Here is a 25,977-nt window from a genome sequence, read left to right as displayed (position 1 = left end):
GTTGCTAATAAATCTGTTCAGTATTGGGTGGCTTTCCCTGAGCCGCTCCGGATTTACAACACTCTCAGTCTGACTTGTATCCTGCTCCCCCCTTTCTGTAGGGAAGCAAGAGTTTTAACTAATGTCCCAAGGCTCATCCCCAGACCTAGCCTTCCTGCCTCAGTTTCCCAGTTTACTCCACACACAGTGGGAGCTGCTAGTATCTCACACCAGCTGTGAGCCAATTCCCTAGCCTCTCTTTGGCCCAAAAAGAGGAATTTGGGCATAATTCTAAGGCTAGAAATCTGCATTGCTGAGGGGCACCCTGCCCCCCTTTTGGGAGCCGTGAAATAGGCAGCAAAGGCTTCAGTTTAGTATGACAGAATTTCCCGGCTGCTATCCCCCAACTCTCTTTCCAAACCACAAAGTGGCTGACAAAGCCAGCATCTGAAGGATGCTTTGTTGCTTTGATTGATCAGATTCCTTTTGCCTATGATGCTTATGAAGTCAACAATGGCATCATCCTTAGCAGCTAACAGCCAATCCCATGGAGGCACATTCAGGGGCAACAGAGGAGGGAGAGAGAACCAGGCCACTGATTAATGCCCATTGTTGACAGGGGCACAAGACTTATGCCAACCGACAGAGCCCAGTGATTGTAAAGTGACTCCTCCTACAAAAACACTCCCTTTCCCCATGGCAAACAATCAGTGGCTTGAACTGTTTCTCCTCATCCCTGCAGCTTTGCTAGACTAAAAACCCCAACAAAGCCTGTTTGCCAGCCAGGGCCCTCTCAGCAAAGCCTGTTGTAGATGACTGCAGTAGAAATCTTATTCCAAAGTCCCGGGATCAGAGGGTTTACTTTAAAAATTCACCCCTTGGCTCCAGAATCTCAGCTTTTTGTCTTTTTTTTTTTTTTTTGGAGGGAGGACGGGGGAAAGGAAGAGTGTCTAGTCCTTATGGTTTTGAAGAAAACCTTAAATATGTGAAACATGGTTAAGTGAGGTCTCCTGAGTGTCAGGGTCCTCCTTAAAAAGACAAACCACAGACACAAACAAGGTTGAGCTTCAACTCTGTCTCCTTTGTTTACCAGGGACCACACTGCCTGGAACTCCATGCAGCATGGAGGCATCTAGTGGCGGAATCGTATACTGCGCTGAGTGTGCAAACAGCCTGACACAATAGCTCAAAGAGGTGTGAACCACCCACATTCATCTCAGTTGGGTGTTAATTATAAAATATAAAGATGACAATGTCAGTGTCAACAAGTGACTATCTCACTGCTGATCATTTTAGCAAAATCACCTAGTTAGGACTTGTCTATTCATGCAATTTAATCCCATACAAAGTAGGGTATGAATTTAAAGCAGATAAACTATTCCTGATTAACTACATGTGTTGATGCTCTTATTCTGGAATAACTCCAGGTGTAGACAGGCCCTAAAAGCATTTAGCTCACAATCCCAATTCATCTACAAAACTTTCCCAAGTGCCCAATGGTCTCCCATCTCAGAGCTCAAACTTCAGCTTCTCCCCTGGCAACTTCACAGTTTAGTTTAAATAGCCTGGGGGCTACTGAGCTGACTGCATTCTTCAATCTCCTATTTAATTCAACAAGAACTTCTATTTTAAATTAATCCTAACTGCCCCAGAATTTCCACCAGAGTGATGCAGAATCAAGGGACCTTGCCTGGAATTTAGGTCCAGCCCGCCTCAGCCTTGCTCTGCAAAACCACAAAGGGGTGCCCAAGGACACACACCAGTAGCAAGCAAGATTTTTTTTATATTAGATCCGTCCTTAAATAGGACTTCAAATGCAAAAAGCCATACATCAAATAACATTTATTCCCTCCTTATGCGCCAAAGGTTCCATGTGCTAAGAGATGCATCTAGCACAGACAATAAAAAATAAATTAAAGTCACAACCAGTACACCAGATGTCACTGATCCCAGGGAACGCTGCTGGAACATTGAACCAGCTAATCGTTGTTCAAATGCATTCCTTTTCTTTCATACATGCCATGATTCTCAAAGATTTGGTGGGACTGTTGGGGCCTGGAAGGGAAAGCCTTTATGTGCTGAATGTTCTTCTTTGCTGAACATCTTTCTAGCCAAGTGCATAGTGAGGGATGGAATTTTTAAAGATTCATTTAAGGACACATGGAATATATATTAGTGACAACTCTCTGCAAGTATCTGGAGAACAGAAACCTTCCAAGGGAGAAGAGAATTTTGAGAATGGTCCTAGACCTAATGGGATAAAATTAAGGCAATTCACATTTTAGTCGGAATATTGTTGTTCCAATTCCTGACACTAGTGTCACCTTTCTGCCAAGCAGTAGCACATGTGCAAGACCTTGCAGGTTGGCTTCCCAACTGGATGAGAAATCAAGGAAGTGGAGCCTGATTATATTCTAAGTGTAACTTGTTTTATTTGTATATACACACAAAAATACACCAGTCCTGGAACAGAGGTGGTCAAACAGCATGCAGGGCAACCTCTTCTCCCAGGAATTTCAGCCTAGCACCAATGCCCAAATTCTCAGAGAGCAAATCAGCCTCAAGAATTGACTCTAATCAGAGCTGAAGGCAAAGAGCAAAACTCTTCTGCTGGTCTCACTGCTCCCATGCCATGGGCCACTGCATTTACACAGCACTTTGCATAACAAAATGTAACACCATAACCATGTCTTCCCAAGACTGAACATATTTTTGCTCAGACACAGAAAAAAAGACACCTTGGAAAACTATGTGTAACAGTGCCACCTATTGACACCTACCAGAACAATATATTCAATGAGAATCCTGCACTAGCAGGAAGATTTAGACAGAGGGGACCTAACTGATCTTTTCCATCTCTCTAATCTGAATTTCTGTGATCTATTGTTTTTATCCTCCGGTGCCTTCTCCCCTCTGCTGAGGCTGCAGTAACAATTGGCCAACAAACCCTATTTTCAGAGCTAAGCAGACCCTGATGGTGAGTGGACATGAAAGTAAACCAAACAGCTATGCATGGGATTTACCTTTTGAGATGATTCTTCAGCAGATCCCCTTTAAAGATACTGGCCATGTGCCTCAGAGAGTACATCTTAAAAGGGGATTATTATTATTATCATTATTATTTGTATTACATAGAGCCTAGAAGCCCTAGTCACAGACCAGGACCCCACTGTGCTTGGCACTGTACAGACACAGAACAAAAAGCTAGTCCCTGCCTCAAGAACCTTTAATTCCTAGCTTGGTACAATGCTTTTCGTCAGCAGATCTCACAATGGTTTATAAAGAAAGCCAGTGTCACTATCCCTATGTTACAGATGGGGAAACTGAGGCACAGAGCAGGGAGGTGACTTGCCTGAGGTCACCCAGCAGGCTCAGCTGGGAACAGAACCCTGGTCTTCTGAGTTCCCCCCAATGCTCTACCCATTAGACCATGCTACCATACAAGTATCTAGACAGGTAGACATCTCCTACTTATGCTGACACCACTATCTGTATGTCTGCAGCATCACCAAAAAATTAACATTTTTTTAAAACCTGCCTGTTATTTCCTGCTCACCCAAGGGTAAAGCCTGCCCTTTCTCTACACCCTCAGAGGGCCCAAAGGTAGTGGAATCCATGCTTGCAGTTGACAACAGGTTTGAGGAAGAGTCACAGCTTCTAGGTGCCCAAGCCCTAGGAGGTTCACTGCATACCCCCACAGTCAGGTTTGGGGGGCAGCCCCAGGAATCTGTTGTCATGCAGGTTCACCTACCATTTTCCCAGCAGAGCAGTGCCCTCTGCAGCATCAAGGCTAACGCAGCTGCTTCAGAATAGCTTTGCTCCATGGAGGAGGGATTGGGACCGGGGGGGCAATCTGGCCGACAATGGGAAAATGCATCTTGTAAGAAACAAGTTAACAGATATGGATATGAACCACAGCAAGGGCCCGAGGGTTAACCAGGGCCAGCTTCTGTCCACACTAAGGGCCAAGTGCTAGTTGACCTCACACTAGTTAACATATTTTCTAGCACAATTCATTTTCCAGGCCAAGAAAAGCTATATATGTGAATTCATTTGTCCCCAGCCTTTGCCATGCCATCTACTCCAGCGTGGCTTGGTGGCAGTGGGTGATTCGGCCTACCATGTATTAGAATAATAATTCATGCTAATCAATAATCACCAGTCACATTTATTATAGTAGTGCCTAAGGACCAGCACTGTTCAAACACATAGTCCCTGCCCCGATGAGCTTACAATCTGAATGGACCAGCTAGACACCAGGTAGGGGAAGGGGTAGAGCAACACCAGCAGGGTGAACAGGGTGATCAACAAATGGCACGTTAGTTCCATGATTTTTTTTTTTTAATCAAAATTGCAAAGAGACGGGAAAAAAAGCCCGTGGCACCGAATTCATTTGATTGTTCAGAGCCCTGTCCATCCACTTAATGTGCAGCTGAAGTAGGCTACCCCTGCACCCAAACTGTGTGACAGTGTCCCTTTCATTAAAAAGGGAGCACCACCTTAGCCACCTTTTCTCAGCAAAGGCTACACACATTTGGGGCGTGTTTATTATGGGGTGGCACAGGTGTTGGTCCCAAGATCACCTGTGCCAAGTTTCTGGCAGCAACAGCCTTCAGAGAGCAAATTAAATCAGCCTTCAGAGACTGAATCCAGCCTTCCCAGAGTCATTAGCCATGCCCTGAGGGGAACACAGGCTATTTTCAGACATGATGACTTAAGACCAGGTCACCAGCAGGTTAAATTAAACTATGCAGCATTATCTTCCTCCCCTCCCATTGAGAAATTAAATACTCCTGCCTGATGGGCACTAGCCAACCCTGAGTACTCACAACAGGGTGCTTGAAAGGAAAACGGAGGAGGCAGCTGAGCTTGGAAAGGTAAATACCATCTGCCCTCTCTTCCCTTTCTGCCGCAGTTCTTTGAACAAGGCCATATCTGCAGTGAATTATGGGAGAGCTCTCCCCTCTTCTTGCTTTGTAATATATTCCCGAGTAATTGTATCACTCTGCTCTTTGTTGCATCCCTCAACCTTTCATCTGTCACTGTCTACTCAGGCCCTGATCCTGCAAACTTGATGTACTCAGGTGATGCTGCATTTGAGAGGCTTGTTTTCACCGAAGAGTCAACTTGGGCATTGCTCCTACTCCACTCCCATCCGCACACAAAATCCTCTCCCTCATATGTGGTGGGGCTTTACACCCAGGCCAGCTGGCCCACGCTGGGGCGCAGGCTAGAGTCCAAGGGCTGCTTACACTTGGGCTGGAAACCCATCCACTTTGCAATGCGGACACAGGCTACACCAGTGGTTCTCCACCAGCAGCACATGTACCCCGGGGGTCCATCAACTCATCTAGAGATTTGCCTAGTTTTACAACAAGCTACAAAAAAAGCACTAGCTAAGTCAGTACAAACTAAATTTCATACAGACAATGACTTGCTTGTACTGCTCTATATACACTATACACTGAAATGTAAGTACAATATTGATATTCCAACTGATGTATTTTATTATATGGTAAAAAAATGAGAAAGTGAGCAATTTTTCAGTAATGGTGGGCTGTGACACTTTTTTTGTATTTTTAGGTCTGATTTTGTAAGCAAGTAGTTTTTAAATGAGGTGAAAATTGGAGGTATGCAAGACAAATCAGACTCCTGAAAAGGGGTACAGTAGTCTGGAAAGGTTGAGAGCCACTGGGCTACGCCACTCAAGTGATGATCTTCAGTTCCTTCCCACAATTTCCCGCCATCCCATCACCAGAAGAACAGACAAGTTCTCCCACAATTCATCGAGAAAGAATCGGAGAATGGCTCAGCTTACTGCAGAGATAGGAACCATGGGATATGCCTCCATGGGACACACCTGAGCGTGTACAGCACCAGTGTAGACGCAGATGAGTGGGAGCAAACAGAGCTTTGCAATGTGGTTGTTCAGACCCGGGCTAGGCCAGCCCGAGCTCCAATCAGCAGAGTTGCCTCTGCACTGAGGACACACCCACAGAGGTGCAGGGTCCAACAGTTCCTTTGACCTAAGCTCTTAGGGGAAAGGACTGTGTCTTCAGACCCATCTGCGAGTCACCTAGCTCACCGGCTCGGAGTATATAGATAGTATCGAAACCCACAACAGTGAAAATAGCCAGCATGGCCCAGGATGGGAGATACTTTTCTGCATCTTCTCCATTGAGGTTTCCTGTCCTCCTGCGGGCAAGGAACTTTCACTATGAAAACTAGCCTGCTTACTGGGGCTGCAACAAAACATAACAACAACAACTGGCACCAGAAGGTGCCATCCCCTCCTCCCCCTAGCAGGTTTTAGGTCTCCATTATTGTACATAGCCAAAACAACAAACACCCAACCCCAATCATTAAAATTAGGTTAGAAGGTGGCAGCTGGATCTGGATTTGTTTTGACTCCAAGGATCATGCCAAAAGAACAACAAAAAAGGAGAAGCCAGACAGAGCTGGCATGAGCAGCTATGAGTCAAAGTTACAGTAGACGTGGCTTTCTCAACTGCTTATTTTTAAACCCGGTGTCTAAGCTTTCAGAGGAATAGTATCTAGCTCTGATATTGGGCTTTTCAACGGCAGATCTCAGAGCGTTTTACAGGGGAAATCAGCATAATTTTACATTTGGGGAAACTGAGGCACAGGGAAAGAAAGACCTTAAAAACCTCTCCTTCCTTAGAGGTTTTTACGGTCAGGCTTGACAAAGCCATGGCTGGGATGATTTAGTTGGGGATTGGTCCTGCTTTGAGCAGGGGGTTGGACTAGATGACTGAGGTCCTGAGGTCCCTTCCAACCCTGATATTCTATTATTCTATGGAAGAGACTTGGCCAAGGTCATCCAGCCAGTCAGGGCAGAGATGGGAACAGAACCCAAATGTCTCCTGAGTCCTGGTCCCCCAATATCCAAGATTCCCTGATTATCAGAAATCCCCTTCCTAATGAGCTGCCAGTTTGACTCCTTAGCATATTTGCTGTTAACTGCAATTCTCAGGCACTTTAAATGGGGTGGTGGGGTGGGGAGTCTTATATTTAAGTTGGGTTTCAGAGTAGCAGCCATGTTAGTCTGTATCCGCAAAAAGAAAAGGAGTACTTGTGGCACCTTAGAGACTAACAAATTTATTTGAGCATAAGCTTTCGTGAGCTACAGATTTAAGTTGTGAAACTTTCAATTTCCTTATGGCAGAGAAGACACAGGATGTGGCTGTCAGGAACCTCTGCAAAGACTTGGGAGTCAGTGGGGCTACTCACAGTGCATAAAGTCAAGCATGTGCATCAGTCTTTGCAGGATCAGGGCCCCAAAGCCAAAGCCCATTGAAATCAATGGGTGTCTTTGGATCTGACCCACAAAGGAGGCCCCCCACCACCCACCCATTGGGGGCCCCAGACCATAGACAGACCCCAGTGGCACACACCTCAGAACTCAGAGAGATAGCAAAACTGAACAAGAGGACTGCAGAAGAGAAGACCTCTGCAAAGTTTCTCATAGGTCAGGGGCAGGCAAACTTTTTGGCCTGAGGGCCACATCGGGTTTCGGAAATTGTATGGCAGGCCAATTAGGGGAGGCTGTGCCAGGCTGTGCTCCCGCCTCCTATCCACCCCCCCTTGCTTCTTGCGCCCTGAGGCCCCCCCCAGGACTCTTGCCCCATCCAACCCCCCTCCCCCCCCGTTCCCTGACGGCCCCCCCAGGACCCCTGCCCCATCCACACACACCCTGCTCCCTGTCCCCGGAACCCCTGCTCCTGACTGCCCCATCCAACCCCTACTCCTTCCTGACTGCCCCCCCGGGACCCCTGCCCCCATTCAAACCCACCCCCCCCGTTCCCTGCCCTCTGACCGCCCCGACCCCATCCACGCCCCTGCCCCCTGACCACCACCCCGAACTCCCTGCCCACTATCCAACCCCCCCGCTCCCTGCCCCCTTACCGCACAGCACAGAGCACTGGTGGCTGGCGGCGCTACAGCTGCGCTGCCCAGAGCGTTGTGCCGGTGTAGTGTAGTAAATTGCTCCCCGTAACTGTTACCCGTAACTGTAGCACATTCCTACGCGGAGCAGTTTAATACACTACGCGGCAGCATGGGAACAGCGGGGGAGGGGCCGGGGGCTAGCCTCCCGGGCCAGGAGCTCAGGGGCCTGGCAGGAGGGTCCCGCGGTCCGGATGTGGCCCGCGGGCCGTAGTTTGCCCACCTCTGTCGTAGGTGGAAGCTGCTCCAACCTTCTTAAGAGCTTTTAAATTCATTTGGACTTCTGCAAGCCATTTCTCTCCCGTAGTAATGACACTGAGTGCTCAAACCATAGACTAATGACTCAGGGAAAGCCTAGTTCTGAAACCAAACACACCAGGCTGAAGCATTCCATGAGAGGGAGAAGGATGGCCAAGCGGTTAAGGTCCTAAGCTGGAGTCAGGAGATCCAGGTCCCATTCCCCCTACGTGACCGCAGACTTCCCATAGGAGCTGGAGCAAGCCACACCATGCCTCAGTTTCCCACCTGTAATTAGGAACAGGAGTACCTCCCTACATCACACTAATGACCGTGAGGCACTCAGACACTGTGGTAATAAAGGGCTTGCGAGTAGTTTTAATACCAGCCTACCCAAAAAAGCTGGAACCACAGTTTTGTGTAGCAAGAGGGGGTGGAAGAATATTAATGGCTATATGCAGTGGGGCAGCACAGCCCGTCCCCTACTGAGCTGGACTGACTAAGCTCCCCTCTAGACGATGGCACAACATGGACTCGTTGGAGCCAAGTGTCTGAATTGCTTTCCCCCCCCATAAACTAGCCTAACTCCAGTGTCACTTAAAATGGGACACAGTTACACGGACTATCACTACCCCTTCAAGAGCATCCAGATGAGGAGTTTGTACTGGTTTAAAGAGCTAGATTTCTACATTGATTTAAACTGGTTGTCTACACTAGGCAAGGCCAAGATTCCACCATCTCCCAGCTCCGTACTGTCCCCTTCAAAACATCTGAATAAGGCAAAATACCACATGCCTTCATAATTTCATTGGGACTGCTCACACGAGTAAAGCGTGTGGTATTTGGCCACTAGCTCATGCACAATTGTCCTTCTTCATGCTTTTCTATCTCCTCTCATCTTGGCTTCCCTCACTTCCTCCTTTACAGTCTTCCTAAACTCCAACACTTAAAATCACAGAAGCCAGAGAGAAGAGAAGCCACCCAGTGTTCATTCTCCTGCCGATGTTCCCTACATTGCTTTGTCCTCTTCATATAGGACATCTGCAACTGAAGTGGCTTCCACCACTTCTCCTGTGAGACTAGTCAACAGCCTATGGACTTGTCTACATTAGGGATTTCTGTGCCAATATAGGATACAAACTCCAGTGTAAATGTTCTATACAGGTGTAAAGCAGGGCCTGATGCTGATGTGTTTTACCCTGGTCCTGAAATATACAGAGATCTATACCGGGGACTGATACTGTCCCTAATTTAGGCAAACCAGAATAGACCGTGACACCTTTAAGATATCTTCCCTGGTATTTGCTCAAAATAATTCTCCTCTTAATCTCAACCCACTTATTCTTTGAACCATTCTGAACATTCCTCTGTCCTTGGGCACTTACCCCTCTAAATACTGAAGTTGCAATCCCCACAGATGTTCTTTTTTCAGCTAAACTATTCAGATTTTAGTCCTCTAATCTTTCCTCCTTAGTCAAGCTGCCCGTCCCATTTGTTCTTTTTTGTTGCAGGGATGGAGGTACACAGAAAGCCACGTGCAATTCTCGATGCTGTCTCACCAGGATGGTTTCAAGAGGCACTACCTACCTCTGTGGTCTGTGTTGGAGGCCTCTCTATTTACAGTTCACTAGCATCCCATTTCTCTTGTGGCACTACGCCTTTGTGTGTCTCTTGCTCCCACTGATTCTGTGTTTTGGATTGTTCTCTCCCTCCCCAGATTGAGTACCATGAGTTTTTCAACAGGTTGAATCTCACCATATTATCTTCTGCCCATGGGCCATAACACGCCATCCATTTGTAAACAGAAAGCCCTATTAACAACAATGGCATGACCAGACCCCACAATTCTAGCCCTTTTCATTCCCGCCCCAACCCCGTCTTCAGCGGGGTTCACAACACCTTCCAGTGAGTGCCATCAGCTCTCCCTGTCCTCTCAAACTCCACCACCCCATCCTTCCTTGTCTCATCACTCTGGGCAGCAGAGCCTTTCCTCCTGCCACCAGCATCATCTGCATTTCCATCCCTGCTTCTCTTTACACCTTGTTTCTACCACCTGCCCTGGCATTCCAAACCATCCTTTTAATGAATTAAACACACTACACGCTCCAGCTCCATTTGTGCTCATGCTCAACCATTCTGCTTGAAACTTCACCCCATATCAAGGATGCCCAGTAGTTGCCCCCCTAAAAAGTAGCCCTTTGCTAACATCTCCCTGCTGTTAGAAAGATGGCATAACTGGAAACAGCCATGTTTTTACTACTGGCAAAAAAAATCAAAATAAGTGCTTTCTAGTCGCTGATCAAAGGAGATAAAAGTATAAGCAAATATTATGGTTGTGTGCATTAAATACATATTCAAATTAAAACACAGCCCTTGGGCTCTTGACAAATTGCCAGCGCAGCCCCTGACGTTGCAAAGTTCAGCCACCCAGCTACAGATGCTACTTGTATGGTGTATTGTAATCTATGGCTGTCACTTACACTTGTACCTATAGGCATGAAACATTTGTCTAAATGATACAAGAGGTGGTTTTATTATTCTCAGAACTATATTGAACCTGGCTAGGAAAAGACAGAGAGCTTTCTTGTGCCAGACAAGATGGAGGCCGCTCAGTTATGTGGAGAGATTTAGAGAAGAAAATATGGTAAAACTAACTTTAACAATGGTGGGGGGTGGGGGGAGTATACAACGCTTGTACCAACACGAATGTCATCGTGAGGAGGAGATGCGGAAGATCTGGCCAAAAAAAGTTACAGAGAGGGCTCATCTGATGAAAGTAGGAATTTCCGATCCCACACAAACCCAGAGGACACATTAAAAGAAGCAGAAGAATCGCTGCTTTGTGCTGCTAATCTCATTCTGGAGAAGGCTCTGCTGTAGCAGTGGGACAGTGAAGGGAAACCCCTGAGTGTAACGCAGGACTGAAATGACGTGTAGTGTGTATAGCTACTGGAGCATACAAAGGAGAAAAAAGTGGAAACTGGGGCGGGGGGGGGGGGGGGAGAAGGGGAGAGAAAACACACACACAATGTTTATGCACTTGAATATAATAGTACTTGATTTGTCCTAATATTGTCCATATGATGTATATTGACATAACAGATCTGGATATGAAACAGAGAATTACATAATGGTCACACACACAGTACATGGAGCCATGTGTTATTGCTTTCTAGTTATTTCACACACACACACACACACACACACACACACACACACACACACAATGTTCTTGCCCTGATGGTGACTTGCACTAAGGATATATCTTCACCACACACAAAAAAAAGGGGCTGTTCTTAAAACAGGTTAGCTAATCCAATTTAGCTAATGCAGGTTAAAATAGCAGCAAAGACTTGGCAATTCAGTTAACTTAGGTGAATTCAACTGCAGGCTCCCCTACAGACTTTAACCTGAATTAAAAGCGGAGTTGTCAGGTCTTCACTGCTGTTTTAACCTGACTGAGCTAGCTGGAGTTAAGAACACACTCTTTTTTGCAGCAACGATATATGCAAAGCCAAGTTAACCTCACCTGCCAAGCATGTCCGTCATTTAAATGATTTTCATAATTAAAATCAATTAGAACCAAATATATTAAAAGTGCATTCAAAACCATGGGGAATTAAGCTTAAAGACCAATGATAAGAGGCTGAACAGAACATAGTGGGAGGAGAAAAGCAGTAGTACACAGGAGGCAAGATTCAATATATAACCGTCAAGAATAAAAATAATCTAACATTTAATAACATACCAGGACAAAAAAAGATGGCTAGATATATGGAACTGTGACCATTTTTGAAGTTATCAGGAATACAGATCTAGAAAGGAGGTCCAAATCTCCTTAAAATTCTCCCTAAGTCATTTCTCTAAAGCCACCATATCTCTTCCAGACTTGCCACATCACTCATTTCATTGTACCAGTCCCACAATCTTCAGCTGGTTTGTCAATTTCCAATTCCCTTAAAATGATTCTTTTGGCCACTACTGATGCTTGTAATAAAAATTGTTCCCAAGGTCACCTCCATCTTTTATCAACATTTCAACTCTTGACATATTAAAACATTAACATTCTTTAGGTCCCCAGCAATGTCCGTTTATAATCATCCTTCACCTGTCAACTTTTTCTCAATGTGCCCCTGATTTAGAGTGATACTAAAATGATCACCTTTTGTTTCCCATAATCATCATCTAAAACAGCTGGAAAGGAAAACAGAAGCATACTGCATACGCAACAGCTGATCATTTGTGACACTAAGGAAAGAGAGCCAAACTTTCACTGCTACACCACTCCTGGAAGCTTGTCTAAATTAGGAATTTTTTCCACCACTCTTACTCCCCCAATGCACTTGTGACGTACTAGTGTAAAAAAGGGAGCTTGTACTGGTGAAAAATCTGGAGACTGGAGAAAAATCACAAGAAGTCTTGATCCCACAATTGCTAGGTGCAGAAAATCTCATGCTCACACAGATCCAGCCACAGCACCAGCGGGCTAGAGTTTATAAAAGTGCAGTTCTGATACATTTAAAAAGAAATATAAAATGTTGTATGGAAATACACACAACAAAAGTCTCTCCTAATTCTGCCTCAACAACGGGAAAAAGATAAAATGGTGAGGATGAGAATTATGGGCTGTATGATCTTAGGGAGATCTCTGCAAATTTTGCTGCACTGAGCAGTATTCCTGCAATTCTAGACTTGCTGGAATTTCTTTAAAGGGCCCCCCAGCCCTATTGGTAAGATGCAGCGATCACTATGCAAACAGAGGACAGGCTGCTCTGCCAACCCACCTCTTCAAAAAACTGTTTTCAGACAAACCATAGCAGAAAAGATTCTCTCTCTCTCTCTCTCTCTGCTCCTCTCTCATTCATCTCAGATTTTAAAGTTCACACCTCACTAATTGGGACCCCTTAAATGTTACCATCATTAAGTGCAGACATTTGCCCCACACACTCCCTGCATCCTACCCTCTTTTATTAAAAAGATACATGCAAAAACAGAGTTAAAGTTTTACAATTAAAATAAAAGCAAAAATGCAAGGGTTCTTACAGTAATATTAACTCAGCAAGCTCACACATCCCTTATATTTTAGGGTATACATTGTATGACAGTGCTAGGTTAAGCCATGCATTTAAACCAGACACTGGTACAACCAATACATGGTTTGGATCGTGTATGTTAGATTGAGCTAGCTAACACCTCCTAAAACTGGACAAAACACTGCAAATTGTACTTAAGCAAATGCTAAACTTGTCCAGTTACAGCTTTGGAGAGTGGAGCACCCAGGCTGTAACTGGACTAGCATTTGCTTAAGTACAGCTTGCCTTGACTAGAGCTAGGTGTTAGATCACGTTAGCTAGCTAATTAATTCTACCATCACACCTTTAAATCCTAGTTCAGACAAAGCCAGAAAGTGCAACATGCTGTGTTAACATTGTTGCAGGAACCTTAAATTAATTTCCTTAAATAACCACTATTATAATATAATTATAAACCAACAAGAACGTTGCTGCAGTCTTTAGGAAGGAAATGAAATTCAGAATTTCCCTTTTGCAAACAACCTCTCTGCTTACCAACGTTGCTATATTAGAAAAGCTAAATAACAAGCAAGCTTCATCCCCATCTTCCCTCCAACAAGGTCCATTCTCCAACGGCTGAAGTGTTGGAAAGGAATAGGTTTGTTGTGAACTAGAGCAATGAGGGCTAGTCTATAGTAGTTTTCCTCCCTTCCTCCGCTAGAATTTCCTAGTAGGTGTTCAACTCCAGTGGTAGTTGCAATGATGGACGCTCTAACGTCAACACGGACCAGGTGGTCACCAGCAATGCCTGGACTTGCTGTGAACAGGTTTAAATGACACAGTGACATACATAAAAAGAAAAGGAGTACTTGTGGCACCTGGTGCCCTTTCTATGCGGATTGTCTAGAACAGGTCAATTTGCCCCAATATAACTACCCATATGTAGTTTAAAAAGCAAGACTGTTGCACCTACAGGAGGGGTCCACACTAGCTTTCTGTACTGGTGTTTGTTACACCAGTTCAAGTCTCTCTCGTGTAGACATGGCTTCACAATGACTGTCACTAGGGTCACTGCACCGGAAGAAGTGCTGCACCCATGGGACAGCTCCAAAAATGAAGACTAGTGCAGGTACAGAGAAGCCAGTTCTTCTCATAACATTCTCTGGCTTCGCAAGCTTTGAAGTGATCTCAATTTAAGTTGGTGGAAAAATGGGTAGTGGAGGGAAGGAGGGTCAGGGAATCTCAATCCATTCCCGTCCTTCTTACACCGTAATTTACCAATGCGTGCTCTAAATATTTCTATAAAAACCTATGAGGGGACCAAAGTAACACCTGGCCTAACTACCATATTCACAACTTCCCCTTGGGGTGAATAGACACAGAACTGTCATTGTTCCTCTATCAACCTTCCGCTATTTGTTGTCAACAAGTTGGAAACCCAGAGAGTGTGTGTGTGTGTTTGGGGGGGGGGGGTGTTCCTACCCTAGACTTCATTGCCAAGGATTTCCCACTTGTGCTGCTACTGCAGCAGATCTAGCAGTAAAAGCGTGAACGTAGACAGGGCTGCACGTGACTGGTTCAAGCATGAGCCCCGTTCAGAGCCGGTCTAGATCATGGGGGTCCAGAGCCCTGTTTGCAAAAGTGCCTCTCTCCACCACTGCTACTGGGGGGACAGCGCTGGTGGTAAGTTTATGTCAAAAATGCCTAATTTAGACAAGGGAGGGTCATGAGAGGGAGAAATACCACCTCTGGCAGGTCTCTAGTCAGCTAACATTCCTCCTTGTTTTATATTACAAGCCAGCACTCCACAGCACCAGACCCACCACACTACCCAGAGGGGAAGTGTGATTTCAGGGACCATTAAACACAATGAAATTTTCCCCATTGAACACAATGAAATTTTCCCAGAATGTATCATAATTACAAAAATACCTGTGCTGAACCACTAAGCTGATCAGTTGAATTTACAGCACTGGATAACTTTAGAGCCCACATCCCAATTCCAGCTTGCGGCAGGCTGGTGTAGAGGTTACAGGTTATTATTTCTTACCATTTGTCTAGCACTAAACTGTGTGATAGGCAATTTACAGGCAGAAAAGATGGCAGGCCAGGTCTGTATTAAGAGCATTTGGCCAGTATGGCTATACCAGATGCTACGCCAGCAAAGCACTCATGTGGATGCAGCTTATATCAGCAAAACTGCACTTTTGCCAGCATAACTGCAGTTACGTGGGGCTTTTGCTGGCACCACTATGTCATATGAGAGGTGTTTATAATTTTTGCCAGCATAGCTACATTGGTTAGGAGTGCGGGTAAAAAAACAAATTTTACGCAGGCCCAAGTCTCATACTCAGTAAATACGTGCAACAGACTTTCTTGCCTATCACTGCAATGGTGTACATAGGAACAGTTTCCGATCCATTTTAAAACTCTCACACTTCCTATATCTGGACACAGATACTTAACGTGGAAATATAAAAGCATCTCTTCCCTCAATCTGGGCCCTTTTTCTTTGGCTGGCGAGCTTGCAAGTTTTATTTATTACTTATCTTGCCATTAAGATTTAAGTCCCTTCTTGTGGATTAAGGAAGCCTTAGTGGAACACTCTGGAAAATCAAGTTCCTCAGACCAGAATGTAACAATACCTACAAAGAGCACTCACCAGATTATATACACACACCCCACCCAGAAATATAATATCCTAACACCGGGGAAAAGCAATGGCAGTTTTTGTTTTGTTTTTCAGGGAGTTTGGTACATTTTGATATAGTCAGGTCCTGGGCAAGTTTCTCTCACGCATCTCTGCTACTTGACGTCAACATGGTCCTGCATCAGCCCATGCTGTTCAGTCTCAGGCTTTTGCTATGCCGACATTGCCAATGGTAACACACTAACTCTGGGTTTTGTGCTGGAAATAAAAGTGCTTTGTGGATTAAGCCGAGACCACTAAACTCATTTCACTTGTGACCTAAGGCAAAAACCAATAACCCACCAGATTTTGAACCAGGTCTCCAGAGATGAAAGGCTAGTGTATTAATGGACTCTGCAATCTGGCATCATTGATTACAATCGCCTTCTCTTTTATTTAAAGTACACCTCCTCTTCTTGCCGAACTCCTTTGCTGCTGTGGATGAGATGCCATTGCATAATGTCACCTTCCTAACTCTTTTCACGGACATTTAGCAGGACCCTTAGGAAGGTGCCATGCTACCTCCTGGCTGGCATGTACATCCTGTCCTCTGCCACCCAAAAGAGACATGAACGACCTGCCTATCTCCAACAAGCCAAGAATCAAAGAAATGTAGAACCACTAGGAATAACTGCATTTAGCCAGATCTAGGTCTGAGCTGGCAGAGAATCCAGTTCTACCTTCTCACTGCCCCTAGTAAGTATCCCCTTCCCCATAACTGCAACAACCCACACTGTACTGCGTCAGACAAAAGACTTCTGTCCCCATCCCCCCCCCAAAAATCTTCAATGGATCAGGATTATTGGCAAGTTCACATGAAAAATACATACATAAGAGAAGAGACAACTGCCTGCAAGTCTCTTAGCTGAGCCAGAGCGCAGGGTCCTTTAGCTCGGGGTTTTCTAGCACAGAAAGGCTACACAGCAAAGAATTTTGAAATCAATAGGCTAAAAGAACTAGATCCAGAAGCATAGTAAATCACACTATTTTTAAAGGGATGAATTTAGTTTAAGATGACTTGGGGAGGGATTCAGCAGTCACTTTCTTTAGTCCTGTTTATTCATTGACTGATTTCAAGATGCTCTGTTAAAATGCTACCCCTCCCTCATTCAACAACTTAAAATTACCGGGAGGGTGGGGTGGTTGACGCTCTAAATAGCAGGAAGCAATCATCATTTAAAATGAAATTGTTAAAGCCATAAAAAAATCCCTGTCTACCAACTGCCACAGCATAATGGAAGTTTAAACTGTCAATTGTACATATCTTTTTAATGCAATTTAGCCTGTCTGGGAATTACCACTCCCTACTGTAGCCAACCTGGGTGAGAGAGCTTTGTTAATAGTAATACAGGGTAGAGAGTTTATGAGGGAATGCAGGGAATGAATTGTGGAAGGCTGATGGGGGAGTTATCTCGGAAGTGGCTTAGATGTAAAATCCAAACTTGTGGAAAAGAGAAGATTAAATTCCTTTAAAGAAGGACCAGATCTCCCCACTGGCTTACCAGCCCGGGGGGAGTTCTACCTGAACCCCCTTTCAAAGGACAGTGTTTGCACCTCAAAGCCACAAGAGTGATAGAAACTTCTGGGATCAGCCAGAGGAAACAGGGGGTAAACATAAAGCAATTATTTCATGAGATAGCCCAAGCAAGCAAACAAGCAAGCAAGCAAGGCAGGGAGGGAGCATGGGGCAAAGCTTCTATTAATACAAATTGGAAAGGTAATTGTAATCATTCTCCCCAGCAAAGAATTACAGGTTTGTACGTCTTTTAAAAATAAAGGAAACTAAAACCCTGATACTAGGCTCCACCTGTTTGTCTAGGCAGGGAGATCAATTTTAGAGAGATTACATTTTGCCTTAGCAGGAGGTGGTGGAAAATGAGGTGTTTGCCCATGTGCTTCGTTTTATTGCTCTTCATTTTACACCTCTTGTTTTAGCACCTGGAAAATTGGCACTGCCACCCATTCTAAAACCAATAAATCTTTCCCTCGATTCGGGCTGCTTCCTTCTTTGCAGATGTTGGCAATCAGGTTTGTAAATTTCAAAGTCATCCATTCCATGCGCTGTAGAGAAAGGCAGGTTTATTATTGCAAAACTTGTCCCCTACCAATGCCTAATGTAACCTCAGAGTCACCTTTCCACACCCAGAAAAAAAGAAATGTAACTGAAGAAATATTTGAGCGCTGGACTGCAAGCAACCTCCTTTCAGGCCACAAACACAGGCTACACAACACGAAGTAGCTGAAAAAGCAACATATTTTTAAATGTGCAATGAAAGAAAAATAAACAGTTGGCTGACACATGTGCAGACCGATTCCCAGCTATATTGACTTATAAGAATTTCAACAACAACAACAAAAAAGCTATCTAAAAAAGGCAGGCACTTGAGATTAGGTTTTATGTATTAATAAGAAATAGCCCCAAAGCACTTTAGAAATTGCATCCATCCGGCTGGTAAAGGATTGATTCTTTAAAAGAGCGTAACCCGTAAAACCCCCCCTCTACACAACAGCTTTCTATCTACAGTTTTAAAAATAAAAACACTTCCAGCTACTCAGCTTTTTAACGGAGTCACACACACAACCACAAAAATGCATCCTCAGTTAATGTGCAAAAGTTGGACATTCTGCAAGCCCCAAGGATTCATAATGCGATGTGTGTGTGTGTTATTTCTGACTGCCTCCCCTTCCCCCACTCCCCTCCCCTATGTGGACCCCTCTCCCTCCAAGGGGTAAGGGGAGGTCTGGGAGCAGGGAATTTCTGAGAACACTAAAACTTTTCATCTGCCTTGAATCACTCCCAAAGCAACCGACTACCGCTGTAGCTCAAAACCCGGACAATAAATTACTGGGGGAGAGGGAAAGAGAGGAAGGCTCGATCGGACATTCTTAGCTTGCATTCCTTGTACATTCCCCCCATGCAATCAAAGAAATAAGGCTGCTCAAAAATTAAACCATGTTGGCTTCATGTGGTATATTGGGGGTATTTATCATCGATGCATTAAAAAAAAGCAAGCTGCCACACAGCTCGGACCGCTTTCTCTTCTCCCCCCCCCCCCCCCCGGCAGTTTCCTGGATTTTTGAAATCCAGCTGGTGTCTATTAAACAATTTACTTTTTAGGTTGTTGAACACTCCATTCCCCCCCCCAAAAAAAAAATCCTTCCATACTTAACGAACTTCCCAGGACGCCATGCAGACGCTGGGGAATGAAAGCAGAGGGGAGCCCTCAAACCCTAACACAAACAGACTTTAGCAAAACAAAGCGTGTTGCAGCTATGTAACTGCCCTGCTTAGAAACTGGGGGTGGAAACTCGCCCTGTCTCCCACTCCTCCGTTAGCACCTCTTGCCATTCCGCTGAAAAGCACGAACAAGATTCTCTCCCTCACTGAAATTATCATCTACAAAACAGGAAAACCAACCAGAGAGAGATCTCGCCTTGCAATTAAGATTCAGACTTTTTTTTTTCCTTCTTAATACTGTTCCCGGCAAGATATTTAAATTGTTACATCTTGGGGCGGGAAGGGGGGGGGTGGTATTTAGACTAGAAACCAGGTAATCCTAGTCCGGATTTGTGTTTAAACCAAAGGAAGAAGCGAGATTTCTCCTTTGTCCCAGTTTTATATAAAAATAGTTTTTGGGGGGAAAGTGTAATCGAGCAAGTAAAATAAAATAAAAGGGGGGGAGGAGGAATCCGGAATCGAGGAAGGTGGGCGAAATCTTGGGGGTCTGTTTCAAGCAAAAAACCACGAGACAAGTTTCAAAGATAGCAATACAAAATTGTAATCAGCGGGAGAGCATTTTAGAAGGGCATGGGACGCGTTTCAGGTCCGTTTCTTCGAGGGGAGAGAAAGTAAAAAGCCCCCCAGACACTGAAATGCCTCCCTAGACTTCACACCCCACGCGCCAACCTTCCTCCTCCTCGGGGAAAAGGAAACATTTTGGGAAGAGGAAAAAAATGAGATTGGATGTATTTCGTCCCGCGCCAGGGTGAGCTAGAGCCCCCGAGCCGGGACCCACCCTTCCCGGGGCTCTGCAAGGAGCTGGCGGCTTGTCCTTTCCAGCTCAGCCTCAGAGATTTAAATCACACACACCGCCAGCGGGGCCGCAAAGCGCCTTACCCGGGTGGGAATGGATGTTGATGCCCGATGCGAGGTATTTTCCAGGTGCCAGAGGGGCCGGGAGCCCCGCAGCCATGTGGCCGGCGGATGGAGCGATGCGCCCGGCTGCGCTGGCGGGTCCGACTCGGTGACTCTCCATGGCCAGCCCGGACAGCAGAGGAGGGGGAAAAGATCGGGGAAGCCCAAAATCTCTGCCATCCATCATCCACTCGCGGACTCCGAGTTGACTTTATCTCTCCCCCCCTCCCCCCCCCGTTCAGATGTTTTTTAAAACTAAGGTGTGAAAGCGTCCCATGGCGCGGTGGGGTGCTGGGGTCCTGGCGAGGCGAGCGCCCTGCAGGGGAGAGACAGACACAAACACGGCGGCGGGGGGTTACCGTCCCTCCGGTGAATTCACCCTCACATCCAAACCTCACACACGCGATTAGTCAATTTGTTTGCAAACGGAGGCTAAATGATTTATACAGCAAGTCACCCAAAAGTTGAGCTGATTCCCCCCCCCCCAAACAACCGATATAAATCATTTAAAAAAATATCCTCGCCTTGAAGGGGGAAAAGGAGCGGGCTTGACAGAGAGAAGACCACAACGTTGCTTGGGAGACGTTGCTTGGGAGAATGCGATATTTTTGTTGCAATAACAGCAGAGAGAGAATTCGGTTTAATTAAAAGAACCTTCCGCTCTGCCCCCCGCCCCACCAAAACCAAGGGGGAGTTCAGCAAGCCCTGCTAGATCGGGTTAAAATAATTTTTGACAAATAATAAAAGCCTCACTCAGGCATTCCGGACGCTCCTGCCCCACGAATCTGGTTGAAACCAGCCACCGCAGTATATATTCTTCTCCACAATCACCAACTTTAGGTTACAAAACCGCGAAACCTCCCCTTCCCATAGATTAAAATGTCCCACTACACATTTACCCATTATCTTATCCTGAAAGTATTTAATCTTTAACTTTTTAGCCCTTGAGGACTCCACTAGGTACACGCAGTTGGGGAGTTTTAAACGATGATTATTATTGTTGTTGTTTTGTTCTTTTATTATTATTAGGCTTTTAAATCGGTGTTCCTTAATCCACTTAAAATAGCTTTTGTGTGAAAGTGGATTTATTACTGAACACACGATTTAAAAAAAAAAAAAAACAACAACAACGATACAATTGTAATTCTGAGATTACCATGAGATGGGACTGCATCTTGTCACGGTTTTATAAGAAACAGTATTATCCTCAGTTTCATTTTCAGTTACTGATTTACTAAGGAATATTCTTACATATTTTCTAAACCGCGGCTTGTTTGCCAATGAAATTAGTTGGGGGGGGGGAGCTTAATTCGAGAACCCTCTTATGCTTCGTAAATACTCATCACCATTCAGTTAAAATGTTAAGATATCTAGAATTTACTGAAAGAAAAGGGGCGGTAGAGGGAAGCAGGATATTTTAAATCTGTGCCCCCCCCCAAATATTTATTTTCAATACCATGCAATCATTCCCATATATACGTTTTAAAGGGTACTCAAGCTGTCTAGTGAGCATTGGTTTCCAGATCAAGTGAAGAATTCTTATGTATTCCATGTTTTCTCTCCAGGGCAAATACTCAGAATTATCTGAAATAAATTGAAATTATTTCCACCCATGTCTAACCTACACATAGTTTAAAAAGAGGGAATGCACTGTCCAGAAAGCCAAAGTCGCTCAAAAGCCATTTAACATGAGTTTTCTTACCAGCTTTGTTTCTTATTTTAGCCTGGTTTTAGTTACATGTATTCCACCAGCTTTATTAAGCAGTGGCTCTTCCCCTCCTCTGGTTACCAGATGAAACATTTACTTTAAAAAAAAAACCCCCACATAATTCTGGACATCCTTAGCTACATGCTTTCCATTTTAAGCAGGGGGTGTTGCTGCGTTGTTTTTTTAATAAGCCCTCCTCTTATTCGTATATTTTACAGTGGAATGAAATAACATTATGACAAAATGGACAAGTTTAGCTGACCTTTTTGATTCTAGGCTTTTTTGATGGGGGGGGAAGTTAATTTATCTGCCTTCCTTCAATGTTCCAATTTCAAAACCTCCTTACTTTTCCTTCCTCTTAAACGCAGTTAAAATGGCTGCATTCCTGCTTTTAATTAAAAACAGCCCATAACCATAACATGTCTCTCTCTCTTACCTCCTTTCCAAGCCTGTATCAGCAAAGGAGAAGTTGGGGAGTCGCTTTGGAAACCTTATTTTTATTTTCGATTTTTTTTTTTTTTTTTTTTGGTGTGTGTGTTGGGGGAGGGGGTGGAGAAAGGAGGGGGCTTTTAAGTAATGAAATTGGGGTGAAACCAAAGCCAACTACACTACGAGAAGGGTTTTGGAGGGTGACGGGGGAGCGGATCCTACAGCAAAGCTATTCGCCAAAAACGCAAACCAAACCTAGTTAACTTGCTGCAGAAAAATAAATTCGGAGAATTCTACCTTTCCAGCCCCGAAGAATCCGCCTCTCTCCTCTATGCAACTCTCTTCTTTGGCATTCTTTAGCTCTTTGCCTTTGCTTTCCTCCCGTCTCAGAAATTAGATCCAAGCTAGAACAGTACTTTTTGCCCGTCTTGCCTTTTTTTGGTATAAAAATGTCCTTTTAGTCCATAAGTCGGTCTCACCCTCTCCTCCACCCTGAAAGAAAAAGGAGCACCGGCACCGATCTCTCTGCTTTCCTTTAAAATCCAGCTTTCCTGCTCCAGAGGTCTCTGCTTTTTAATAAAATCCAGGTAGCGCTGGTTTGGAGAATTCAGAATCTCCATATACAGCCCGCGATTGGAAAAGGTACATTACACAAACCCCCTTTCAAGTTCCTCTCTCTGGATCTTAAAAAAAAAAAAAAAAAAAAAAAAAAAAAAACCCTCTTTAGCAATGAAACAAGCATTGTTCCTCCCGTCCCACCCCTCTCCAAGCTGGCCAGCCAAAAATTCATAGTAAGTCTCCCATTGGCTGCTCGCACTGCCACTCACCCTCATGTAAACACTTTGGCCCTCAGCCATTCCTATAAAACCAATTATGGACCAAGGACTCGACCGGTTTCTAGGCTCCCCTAACAGGGCTGAATGATCAAAACTGGTGGTGAGAATTTTTAGAGGCCGTTTCAAGGCTGCCCTCCCCTCCCCTCCCCTCCCCTCTCCCCCCAGTCTGGGCTGACTGATCAAAATAGAAGGTGATTGTAGCCGCAGTTCGGGTCTGTTCATTTCGCTCTATTTAGTGAAAACGCAGCATTTAGGGAAAGTCCCCTATTTTCAGGGAATGGGGGGGCGGTTCTGATTGAAAAATAAGCTTTCAGTACCCAGGGCAAATAATGCAAGGGGGGGGTTGTCCTCTTCTCCCCCCTTCTTTCTGCAGTTGCTAGCTGGGGCTTTACTGTACTGGGAAATATTTCCCAACTTTAAAAAAAAAAAAACCCTCCCCCATTTTATCATTTCAAACAGAGCTTTAATTGATTCCCAGAGAGAACGTTTGTCTTAACGGGACTGGGAGGAGAGGGGACAGAGCAGGAGTTTGTTCCAAGTACCAGTGGGCGTGCATGGGGTTGGGGAAGAACCTAAAGAATCCTTCACTAGACGGTAATCGAAGGCAGCTAATCTTTAATGTTTTCGAGAGGCCGGTGAGTGTGTGTATAACCTTTTCGACAGAGGTTCCTATAGAAACATAGGTGATAAGAGCCAGCTGCAGCCCGGCTGGTTAAAATAATCCCAGAATAAATGAACGTTAGAGGAGAGTAAATAGTCCCTTTATATAGCTCCTTTGAAAGCAAACAAACGCCCCCCCCCCAAAAAAAAATCCGAGCTGAAAACACGATTAAAGAGCAATGAATGATCTGTGGTCAAAAATCCCAACTGACATTTCATTTCATTTCATTTGCATTTCACTGCTGGGCTCCTACGAGACCCTTCTCCCTCCCCATTTTAATAAACATTCTTGGGCTCTGTTTTTTCCACCTCGTGTTAAATTTCAAAGACAACCTCCCCCCTTCCTCCCCATGCGAAATCTGTTTAGGTGGGAGAAACCCGGTGCTGAGCAGAGAAGAGATCTGCTCGCTGCCCTAGCTGGAGGAGAAGGCGGGGGAAGACGAGAGAGAAACCAAACGACTCTGTATTTGATATTACAATGCCTCTTTCAGCATAATCCGTTTTCACCCTGCGTTGTTGGTCTGTTGTTGTTTTCCCCGCCTAAGAAGATGAACATGCCTTGATTTAGGGAGAGGGAGAGAGAGACACGGCTCCATGTAAACGGAGAACCTGTCTCAAAATTCAGCCCCCTTCCTCATGAAAACGCGTTTAAACTATTTTTAACAGCAAGCGAGCCATGCCTTCTTTTAACCTTCAGATGCGGTCTGGAAGGCTCTGATACAGGAATGGTTAACCAATGCTGCGCGTTAGCGAGAGACATTGTAAACAGCTTTGTTTTGTTACCCCGGGTTTGGATTAAGTGCTCTACGGTTTGGTTTTTATTTTGTTGGGGTTTTTTTTTTTTAAAGCCTTAGATTTAACAGTTTAGGCGTTTAAATCAGTCGAACCACCTCTTCTTCCCCAATCAAGCAGTCCTGAAATTCGTCAAGAGGTTAGAAACTCTCCTTTCCCCCCTCAACTTGGGTATTTAAAGGGGGAGGGGAAATCGAATTTAATTCCAGTATAAATTAAAAACAAAACAAAAAAAAAAACCCTCGAGTCCTGTAGGATAGTTTCAAGTTGCCCATAGTCAAACCGTAGCTAGCTGGTTTCTAGGCTGCCCTCTTTTGGAAGCAGAAGAGGAGGGAGAGAGACGAGGAAAGGAAGGGGGGGGAACCCCCAAACCTAAAATAGTAATGAGCTGAGAGGAAAAAGCAATTCTGTGTGTTAAAGCAAAGAAGATCTCATCCAAATTTCACCCCGGCGCCTTCTGAAACCCCAGTGAAAGGACGGCAATTTCAGCAGGACTCATCAACAGTGGATTGATCCAAAATTAGCCAAAGGATCAACAAGAAGAAAGGGGGGGAGGGGGGGAGCGACGAGCAGAGAGAGAGGCTTGGTGGGAGGGGGAAGAGGAGGCTATTGCAAAGAAAATGAATGCAAGTCCGTGGCTTATGGCTGCCTGAACAGAATGCGAAGAGATTTTGAATGATCATTGGAGCAGCAATGAGTGACAGCTTCCCTCTGAGTTTACGCTTCTTTTTTTTTTCTTTTAAAATAGCGCTTTATTCCTCGAAAAGCTTGCAAATTCTACATGCAATTTAAAAAAAAAAATCCACCGCTAATAAATACCCTAACGATCAAGGCGGGAGCCATCCAAGCCATTATCTTCGGACTTCTCAACTCCTGGATTCGGAATTTTTGTTCTCCTTTAGCAGACCAAAGGGGGAAAAAATAAAAATGGCTTAATGGCTTTTATGTGGCTTTAAACGCGTACTGTATAAATGTTTATGTTCTCACACCCGGATCCTACAAGACGCTGTAATTGTGATGGTGGGGTATGTATGCAATAAATCATTTAGTTGCTAATAAAAAATTCTGCCTATTTGTCCTTAGTTTGCCAATGGCGCTTGCATTTTTCAAGTGTGTTTCTCATCAGTGGGGAAGGGAATCTGCATTTCATTAAAGCTGCAGTTTCTCTGTTGATCAATCTTTCTCTCTCCCCGCTTTGTCAGCCACCCAAACCCCCCCCAAAAAGCTTTAAGCAAGAAGAATGTACTAGGTTAACTCTCAATGCAAGAAGAGCCTTGGAGCTATTTTTTAATAGCATTTTATGTCATCAAATGGTTTCCCTGACGAGGCTTTCGAGATGTTGTTATGGAGGGAAAAATGCAAAGCAAATCCCATAACACGGGCTGCCTTCCGCTGTAAACAATACTGGGTGGGTTATTTTCCCTTCCCCCTCGAAAAAAATAAATAAGAGCTGGCTTTCCATCGCCAACTGCAATCTTGTCCTGTAGCAAATATTTAATTGCCTTGATCTTTGCCACCGATAGCGAAATCCTGGA

At 44.8% G+C, this 25,977-nt stretch overlaps 1 protein-coding gene across 7 annotated transcripts in view; it reads right to left on the bottom strand.

Moving 5' to 3' along the window:
• The window catches only part of TNRC18 (trinucleotide repeat containing 18), a 90,123-nt gene extending 67,286 nt beyond the window's left edge, over positions 1 to 22,837 (bottom strand). For all 7 annotated transcript variants that reach the window (XM_074965166.1, XM_074965167.1, XM_074965172.1 and 4 more), the window contains exons 1-2: positions 22,452 to 22,837; positions 20,000 to 20,333 (exon numbers count right to left, since the gene is read on the bottom strand). In XM_074965166.1, the coding sequence (XP_074821267.1) occupies positions 20,000 to 20,204 (205 nt within the window). In that variant the 5' untranslated portion in view covers positions 20,205 to 20,333; positions 22,452 to 22,837. The remainder of the gene's footprint in view (positions 1 to 19,999; positions 20,334 to 22,451) is intronic.
• Between the last annotated feature and the right edge of the window lie 3,140 nt (positions 22,838 to 25,977).

This window comes from Natator depressus, chromosome 10, assembly GCF_965152275.1.
Source record: "Natator depressus isolate rNatDep1 chromosome 10, rNatDep2.hap1, whole genome shotgun sequence".
Lineage (NCBI taxonomy): Eukaryota > Metazoa > Chordata > Testudines > Cheloniidae > Natator > Natator depressus.
Note: the sequence above shows the minus strand (reverse complement) of the source record. Positions and strands in the feature narration are given on the sequence as shown.